We start from the raw sequence: 10226 nt of genomic DNA, 5'->3' as shown, positions 1-10226 counted from the left end.
TTTCTTTTGAAGCTTCCTCCTCGGGATCTCCTTTTGACTCTTCCTCTGGATCTTCTTCTGATTCCTCTTCTGGCTCAACTTCTTCTTCGGGATCTTCCTCTAGTTCAAATCCCATATTACCTTTATTCACATTAACCTGAATGGTCACCTTTTCGAAAGGTTGCATCACTCTCATTTTGGGTTTCCTTGATGGATCTAAAACAGAATCATTAGGAGAATCTGTGGGGTTATAGACTGGAGTTCTTGGGTCGGAATAAATCTGCATCGAGCTTGAGGTGTTCTCCTAAGGATCAGAGTTAGCTGGCTCGTCAACCTCCATTTATCGGAAGGATGATTCTCCGGGGTTGGCGGGTCACTTGGTATGTTGATAGGCATTTGTTCTGTGCCAGGGAAGTGAATGGGTTGGCTTCCATAGGGTACCACTGGTATGACTGGTTTGTCTTGGCTGAAGAAATCGGTGTAGTTGCTATCACTTTCACCATCGGGATGAATAATGGGTTCCGGACAGCCTACCTGTCTCATTTCTTCATAAAAGGACTCCATCATCTTTTTAAATGTTGACATCTATAAGGATTAGAATAATAAGGGATTGGAAAGAGTATCAACCTATCTTATCCCTATATATTAATAAAATAGAATATCGAAACTTATATCTGATCAAAGCTTAGGCATACTTATATACCTAATTCGCTAAGATCGATGGCTCTGATACCAACCTGTCACACCCCGACTTAGGGCCTAGGCGTGTGACTCATAAGTTGGTACCTGTTTTGTAAATATATCAGAGTTTAAGGTTGTAAAGCGGAAGACTTAATTCAAATATTATTATATTCAAAAGACAGGATTTTTAAACACCCGTTGATTTGTACAAAAGTGTTTGGATAACAAAACCATGATTTACATTATTTTAATAATAAAACGTCCATTGAGCCATCAGATCGTCTAACGGCTATCCATCATCTCAAACACCTACTCTCCATTACCTATAAAACAGTTATAAAAATACGTCAGCAACACATGCTGGTGAACACGCTGACATAAAACATTTAAATACTTAGTTATCCCCTCAGGTATCTTATGACCCGGGCCATCGTGGCTTAGGAAATAACCAAGCCAAATTTACTATTATAAACATCCAGTTCTACTTGAAACCACTCAGCGATACCACAGCATCGAGAACTTAGCAACTACCAATATACACGAGATAATCCCCTCTCGCACATTACTTAGGTCTGGCCCAACGTGGCGGAGGCATTAGCAAATGTGGTGCGGTGTGCCCACCGTCTATCCACATATGTAAGGATCCAAACAAACGTATACAATAGCCTGAGGGCCAACGATTACCTTTGTTTATAAAGTTTTAGGGATATTTAATCCCATGCAAACATTTCATAGACTTGTTTTAGTTGGGCGTATTCACCTTTCTTCTTGTTTGGTGTTTCTCACCGATTTGTCTTGTTACCTCGGATCTATAGTACGAGAATAACGTTTTATAAGTACTAGATCAACGATCTAGCTTCGGACCTTTAGTCCGTTTGCATAACCTTTACCTTGACATTTATCTCTTTATAAAATATAAGGATATCTAGTCCTTTTTTTTGTTAATCATTTATAAACTACGTCTCTTCTTCATGAAGAAACGTACATTTCAAGTTTTCTTTTATCATAAGAAATATTTATAAAAATCTTTACATATAATAGAGAAATATTATTTTATCTATAATCTCGACTTATGAAATATTTTTACTTTATTATATGATCAAGGTACGGACTATATCCCCGACTAGGGTCTTAGTCATTTATATTATAATAATCGGGCCGAACCCCTACCTTGTATGGCTTGCTATAAGAAATGCCTAAGCTTTAACTCGAACGGTACTTCTACTTGACGGAGGAGAGTCGAGAGAGCAACTATGATGTTCTATCACGCACTTCGAGACCAATATCGTCGGGATATCGGCATGCTAGGATTGTTGCACAAGTATCGAGGTTGTGTGTGTTTTTGAAGGTGTGAGGGATGAATGAGAACACCCTCCATGGCCGCCTATTTATAGGTTGAGGCGCGCATCTTCGTGTCGCGCGAAGATGAACTTCGCGTCACGCGAAGTTGCCTAGTAGGGTTGTTGAGTCTGCCAAGTAGGCTTGCCACGTGTCATCTCGGCCTGCCACATGTCACCGCGTGGTGACACATGTCCCATGACGTGTCGCCACGTGTCGATTGTCGCTGGAGTTGCAACTTCGCGTCACGCGAAGCTGCGAGACTCTCGCTTCTTCGCTTCGCACGAAGACGCAAGATTTCAAATCTTTCATTTTTAGTCCCTTATCTTTTGGTAACTTGCTGTGTCTTGATATCGTCTTAGCATGGACGCGAAGACGCAAGATTTCAAATCTTTCATTTTTAGTCCCTTGTCTTTTAATAACTTGTTGTGTCTTGATCTCGTATCAACATCCAAAAATACTAATGCAGCTCGCGACGATGCGAGCGTGCGAAGTGCACCATCAAAGCGTCACATTGTGCCCATCGCCCTTCACCCGAGCCCGTGTGCGTCGGGTGCTACGCACCCTCCGCTAGGACTAGGGAGAGTGGTTAGCCACATAAGAACATTGTCATGGAAAGTTCCCTCCTTATAAAATGATTTATTTTCTTTACTATTTTTTATATGGGATGGAGTCTTCTTACTTCATTCCTTTAACATAAGCTATTTCCATTTTTTTATCTTATTTTTTCCTTTACTTATATCATGAATATTTTTAGTTCATCATCTTTATTATTTGTCAAAATTGGACCAAATTTTTTATGATGGTACAGCATATGTAGCCACGGTTATTTGGCTATCTTTTATATTTACTAAAGATCCATCTTCCCTGAATATGAAGGCAAACCGAAAAGCCCTCCAACCAATCATAGTCATAACATGTTAATGTCTTTGAAAGAATAGTAACGAAACAATCTTTTAAAACTCAAGCGTGTCAATCACCATAATCAAAGAGGATTTAAAGAAATGGATTTCATTGGTGTTTATGATGTAATCGGTTGTAACTTTGGTGTTCTTTTAATCTAGTCACTTGCTAGTCCAATTAATAAAATCATTCAAAAAAACATATATACGTTAGGTAATTATGGTACACCTATACCATTAGTCTTAATAGTTTAGCACCCATGCACATTATCAAAGGTCACAACTTAATTAGTCACGTAATTTCAATGACTCGTACCATCAAATAAAAATATTATCTTAATCAAAAATTCTATTTTTATATTTGGGTTGGCGTGTATTTAAAGGATTAGATCCACGTGGCAACACATGAGCCCAGATGAGACCATGACAGTTAATCTCATAACTCCATGGGCCTTATTATTTTATTTTTTAACATTAAATTTCCCATACCAGTTGCCTTTTATAATTATTTATTTCCAACTGCATTTATTTCACAAAATATTAAATAAATAAATAAATAAAATAATAATAAACAAAAATACAAATACAGCTTCAATCTCACGGCTCAGGATTCTTCAATATCCCCTTATAATTTTCAGCTTTAAGAATCATTGATTTCTTGTTCTTTAAAACTTCAATTCTTGAAATAAAGCAAATTAAATAGTGGGTATTGGAATAATTGATTGGTTTTTCGATAAAGAGAAGAAAAAAGTGAAAAAGATTGAAACTTTATTTGATTCTTTGGTGATCAAAAGCTTCTTGAATGAAGTTGTGATTGATACTGAAGATGGGTTCTGATTTTCATGTCCTCAATTTCAGTTTCCATAAAGAAAGGTAATCACAGTTGAATTGATATTATTTATTCTTCAAACTTCAATTTCAAGATTTTTATTAACTGCATATTGGTAATTCAATTTGGGTAATTTGTAATTGGGTGTTTGATCTTTTTAACTGCAAATCAACTTTTGCATATTTTTTAGTTGATTGAATCAAAATCAGGTGTTCTTGTAAACTAAATTTTGCAGTTTTTTATTTTTTTTTAATACATTTTGGGTTTTTAATTATGGTTTTGTGGTTTTCTTAATTTAAATTTGGGAAATTGAAATCTGATCATTTTTAACTGTAAGTCAACTTTTGCATATTTTTGAGTTGATTTGAGTCAAAATTCTGTCTTCTTGTAAGTTCAATTTGGATTTTTTTTTTTGGTTTTTAATAATAATAGATTTTGTGTTTTTAGTCAAGGTTTTGTGGTTTCTTGGTCTAAATTATGGAAATTTTCAACTGCAAGCCAACTTTTGCATATTTCTGTGTTGATTAGATCAAAATTAGGTGTTCTTGTAAGTTCATTTTGAAGTTTTTTTAAAAATAAATTTTGGTTTTTTAATCAAAGTTTTTTTGTTTTCTTGATCTTTTAATTGGGTATCTGATCTTTTTAGCTGCAAGTCAACTTTTTGTATCTCTCTGTGTTAATTTTGCAAGTATTTGACTTAAAAGACTGAACTTGATATCTAATTTTGTGGATTCAAGATTTCTTGAGGGTGGAGATACAATATGAGGAATAATAACCGGAATCATCACAACGGTAGATCAAGTCGGCGGTTTGCAAAGTTCTTGGGGTGTTTGTGTTCGGGTGAGAGATCACGAACCACAAATGAGATGATCCCTTCATCAGAATCAGTAGCAACGAATGATTGTTCTTCACAAATTATTGGTGAGCCCGAAAAGAAACCGGATACTGGTAGTATTGAAGAAGCAGAATTATCACTTCGTGAAAGTGGTTCCATCAATTATGAGGTCCGTTTTTTGAGCACTTTTGGTTATTATTTTTGAAGATCTAAACATGTTGTGGGGGTTTTCCATGTGCATGATCAATGATTTACAGCTTGTGTGTCTTAAAAGTTGTGTTAAAATTTATGAATTATTAATTTGATTAGGTGTAATAATAATTAGTTTTTAGTGTTTGGCTAAAGTGATTATGATTCTGTCTATGCTGATTATGAAACTTGAATATAAATGCACATCTAATCACTCTCCTTAATTAGCCATTCAGTACACAAAAAAACTGTTTTTTAGCATTCTGCCAGCCAATGTTTTTGCAGTCGTCCTGGTGAAGGAACCAACCCAGAATGGGTGCACCTGGGTTGGCTTGAGTCGGTTTTGAGCCCACACCGAACTAAACACCGAAAAGTCAGTTTTTAAATTTTTTGAAAACCATTCAGTTTCGGTTATTTTTGTTCTAGTTATTTTTGGCTATTTCCGTTTGGGCTTGAAATTTTGGGGCTTAAAAAATTGGCCCAAAATAATGAATTTGGGCCTAAATATTTTTGCTAATACATTATTTATTGATTATTATACATTTTGGCTAAGGGTAACAATATTTATTAACTTTTTTATAAATTACTTAAAATTTAAAAATAAAAATCAGAATCTGTAAATTTGGTTCAGTCTTTTAGGTTTTAATTATATGCAAAACCGAAACCGAACCGACTTCTATGAGAACATAAACCCAAACCGTCAGTTTTTGTTTGGGTGTGATTATTTCGGGGGTTTTATCGGTTTCATGCACCTCCCTAGGTCAGATTGATTTCAAAAAGCGGATTGCTTAATATATAATTTAAAAATTAAAAAAACATATTACATATATGAGACTATGAACCTACTTTATGCTTAAATAATTTAAAAATTACATAATAAATAATATAAAACAAAGTATGAAACTACTTTATGTTTAGGTGTGAATTTGGAATGTTAACAATATAACATGCAGGCTGGAGTAAACAAAATATAAAGATTGAAATAGTAAATCTCTGAATTTGGAAGAAAAAGATTAAGAAAATATATAAATGTTGAAAGATCCGCTTCGCCGGTTCAACTGGTCCGATTTCTGTTTTTTTTTTTTTGTCTTTTTAATAAACTGTGACTGTCATACAGGAAGCAAGAGCATTACTAGGAAGATATGAATATCAAAAGGGAAACATAGAAGCTGCTCTTCATGTATTTGAAGGAATAGATGTATCTTCAGTTACTCCAAAAATCAAATTTAGTCTTGCTAAAACAGGGGAAACACGTAAAAAGCGTTCCCATACTTACACCAGTCCGCCATTATCACCACACGCGCTTAGTTTACTTCTTGAAGCAATTTACTTGAAGTCAAAATCGCTGCAAATTCTCGGGAGGTATAAAGGTAATTACTTTGTTCCATATTATAATTTTAAGTCCACTCACATTGGCTTCGATTCGGTTTTGGATTTTTCAGTTTTACCATTTGGGCTTTGACATTTTAAGGTCAAAAATTAAAAATTGGGCCAAAATAATGAATTTGGGCCAAAATCTTTTTATTGTACACTTGGGCTAAAATATTTGGTTTACACTATTTTGTTAATTTCTTATAAATTATTTAATGTTAAATATGGTTTTAGTCCCTGTGGTTTGACCCAAAAAATAATTTAGTCCATTAGTTTAAATTATAGTTGTGGCATTTTTTAAATCCTCTTTTAATTACAGAAGCTGCTCAATCATGCAAAATCATACTCGACATTGTCGAGTCATCTTTACCAGAAGGCGTACCCGAAAACTTTGGTGTCGACTGTAAGTTACAAGAAACAATAAGCAACTCAGTCGAGTTGCTTCCCGAGTTATGGCAACTCGCTGAGGCACCCCATGAAGCAATCTTGTCGTTCAGGTGGGCCTTACTTCGAAACTGGAACCTTAACGAACAAACAACCGCGAAAATCGAAAAAGATTTTGCGGTTTTTCTTCTTTATAGTGGAAGCAAAGAAGCCACTCCACCTAATCTAAGATCCCAAATGGACACTTCATTTGTACCAAGAAATAACACTGAAGAAGCTATTCTACTTTTAATGATTTTACTTAAAAAGGTTAATTTAAAGAAAATCGAGTGGGACCCGTCTGTGGTTGATCATCTTTCTTATGCTTTATCCATTTGTAACGGGCTCGGTCCTCTCAGTAAACAATTGGAAGAATTACTTCCTGCGGTTATCGACAAGAAAGAAAGACATCTCCTTTTGTCTCTTTGTTATTATGGACAAGGTGACGGTTTATCCGCATTATCTTTGTTAAAAAATGTTTATAAACACGATGATCCGAATTATGTGTCGGCTTTGTTAATGGCATCAAAGATATGTGGAGAAAATCCCGGTTTTGAAGAAGAAGGTGTGGTTCTTGCTAAAAGGGCCATTAATATTTTGGAAAACAAATGTGATGAGATGGCGGGCGTTGGTAATTCTTTATTGGCTGTTTCACTATCGGGTCAAACTAAAATGGGTTTGACCGATGCCGAACGGGTCAAACTTCAAGCAGAAGCGGTCCAGTGTTTGGAGACTGCAAATAAGTTGACCCGAATGAAAGATTCCAGAATTGTTTATGATCTTTGTTTAGAATACGCCGACCAGAGAAAACTGGATTTGGCTCTCGGTCAGGTGAAGCATTTGATTAAATTGGAATCCGGGTCCCGGGTTCGAAGTTGGTTGCTTTTGGCTAGAATATTATCGGGTCAGAAACGGTTTTTGGATGGTGAGACGATTGTTAATGCGGCTTTGGAAGAAACGGGAAAGTGGGATCAGGGAGAATTGTTGAGAACAAAGGCTAAGTTGCAAATTGCACAGGGTCAAATAAAGAAGGCGGTTGAGACGTATACTCAACTTCTTGCTGTTGTTCAAGTTCAGAATAAAAGTTTTCTAACACAAAAGAAGAATCTTGAGGTAATTTATTCATATATAGCCGAAAAGACTCAACCTTGGTGTGTCTTTGCCCACCAAATTGCAATACATTTTCACTTGATATTTATTAACTCTTACTTAAACCGTTGTACTTTTTAAAAGTGATGGTTTAAATTAATGGGTTGATTTGGGTCACTCAAATGATATAATGGGTCACATCAAGGGAACATGATATGCAAGATTCTTGGGTAGAATCTTGATGCATTTATGATTGAATTTCTTCACATATTAGCCCTAAAAGGCACAATCTTGGTGCATCTTTGGGATTAAATATCAATATACTATCATTTCGTTTTACTGATCTTTACTAAAACCATTGTACTTTTGAAAAGCAAACGCCCAACATTCATGGGCCACTCTTAAATAAATGGGTTGAATTGGGCACTAAAATTATACATCATCATCATCATCATCATCATCATCATCATCATCATCATCATCATCATCATCATCATCGTACTCAATATATCCCACCAATAGCAAAGCTATGGTAGGGTCTGAGGAGGGTAAGATGTAGACAGCCTTACCTCTACCCCATAAGGATAGAGAGGCTGCTTCCGGTGAGACCCCCGGCTCGATAGTAGTTTTGCATCAAGCCTTGGACATAAGGCACATAGCACTCAATCATCGGGACCGGCTGATCGGTGCATGTACCCTTGTCTTTCGGCTATCGCCACTACATGATGCCTGATTAACCGTCCGTCACTTTTAACGTTATTTTCACGAGATTAGTAAAATAACGTCAAAATTAGTGCAATTTCACTTTTGCCCACCCGAGGGTTCACACATATATACATCATATGTGCGCACCGCAAGCAGGGCTAGGGCACTAAAATTATACAATGGGTCAAAATAGGTTAGGAAAGCTATACAATGGGTCAAAATGGGTCAGGAACTCAATGATGGACCAAATTAGTTTTGAAATGAAAATAAGGTGTTGGTTATTGCAATTTGCCAAACTATCCTGCAGGAAGTCGTTTCTTGATGGAAAAAGTGTTGATTTTTGTTTTCTCTTTTTATTGTTTAAGGTTGGTGGAAAACGTTATAAAGAGTTGGAATTAGAAACATGGCATGATTTGGCTATGGTGTATATAAGTTTATCTCAATGGCGTGATGTCGAAGCTTGTCTTTCAAGATCCGAGGCTATCAAATATTATTCTTCATCCCGTTGGCACATCACTGGTATGCTTGCAGATCTTTAATCTTTTTTAAAAAATTTGAAAAGTTTATCATATTATTATTGTTACAGGTTCGTTGTATGAAGCGAAAGGTCTGGACAAAGAAGCTTTAAAAGCATATGAAAATGCTCTAGACATTGACCCGGGACATGTGCGAAGTTTTGTTTCCATGGCTATGGTTTTAAGACGGCTCGGTGGTGGCAAGTCTGGACCAGTGATCAGAAGTTTCTTGACCGAAGCATTGCAGTTGGATCGGATGAACTCGCAGGCTTGGTATAATCTGGGCCAGTTTTACAAGGATGAGGGCCCGATGTTCATAAAGGAAGCTGTGGACTGTTTTGAGGCTGCTAGTATACTTGAGGAAACCGAACCGATTGAGCCATTTAGATGATGGTTATATGTTTTTCGATGTAAGTATATACAGCGGTTTAACTGTAGAGAAATAATCGAACGGTGTTACAAAATGCGAAAAGTTAAATGACAATTGTTTTGGTTTTATCAGCTTAATTTTGATATTGACAAAAACCAACTAGTTATCTACATGTATGCAAATTATAGCTCAATTATCAGTTTGGTTTAATTGACAATAATTAGATAACAAAATGTCCAAAAAAAAGATGGCATTAACAGTGGTTTAAAAACCATCACTTGCTTCCACCAATCACGGTGTACCACCTCACCTTACCATTTTTCATCACTAGTGATAGGAATTTTGGTGGGGGTGATGATGTGATGGAATTTTTTTTTATTTTTTTATTTTTTTTACAACAAATACTAAAACAAGGTTAAATTAAATAAAAAATAAAACAAGATTAAATAAATATTACAAAGATAAATAAATTAAAAAAACCGACAAAAAAAAAACCTACGGCGCTTCCCAACCCCACTTCTCGCATAGCTCGCGTTTGCGTTGAAGTAGGATCGATCTAAAAGGTTCGTTAAGATGTTCGTGCAGTTGTACGATGAATGTTAAATCGACATTTTTTTGGTTTTCATTCAAATGGTTGATATACGCCTCGTCACGTTTTAATTTTGAAGCAAGAGCTAGTTGCTTTCGCTCCTTCGTCTCGACCATTTCCGCCAACTTAGCCGACTTGTATTCGTTGAAGTCCTCGGCCACCGTTTCCTTTCCTAATCTTGACAATTCCCCACTTTTCTTGCGATGCGGCCGTGTGGGTGTGGGTGTGTCTTCGTCGGGATCGTCTCCGGGTTGATCGTTCAAGTTCATGTTCGGCGTGTTGCTTGACAAGCCGTCGGTAGACGTTGTGTAGTTCCTGGAATCAGAAGTTTTTGATCTTTTTGAAGAAGATCCTTTTTTCCTTGGAGCCGTCGGTCCGTCCATGTCGACCACGGGATATGATAGTCGCCTC

At 36.2% G+C, this 10226-nt stretch overlaps 1 protein-coding gene across 1 annotated transcript; it reads left to right on the top strand.

Annotated features, from left to right (window-relative positions):
• The first annotated feature begins 3578 nt into the window (after positions 1 to 3578).
• LOC143588426 (protein NPGR2-like) lies at positions 3579 to 9320 on the top strand. Its single transcript, XM_077069429.1, has 6 exons — positions 3579 to 3773; positions 4467 to 4733; positions 5871 to 6123; positions 6444 to 7660; positions 8707 to 8860; positions 8928 to 9320. Exons 2-6 carry the CDS (start codon positions 4491 to 4493, stop codon positions 9245 to 9247), a joined length of 2187 nt encoding a protein of 728 aa, XP_076925544.1. The 5' UTR covers positions 3579 to 3773; positions 4467 to 4490; the 3' UTR covers positions 9248 to 9320.
• Positions 9321 to 10226: the final 906 nt, after the last annotated feature.

This window comes from Bidens hawaiensis, unplaced genomic scaffold (assembly GCF_021521415.1).
Source record: "Bidens hawaiensis isolate Kalapana, Puna unplaced genomic scaffold, B.hawaiensis_p1.1 tig00036364_1, whole genome shotgun sequence".
Classification (NCBI taxonomy): Eukaryota; Viridiplantae; Streptophyta; class Magnoliopsida; order Asterales; family Asteraceae; genus Bidens; species Bidens hawaiensis.
This window is presented reverse-complemented; position numbering and strand designations above follow the sequence as displayed.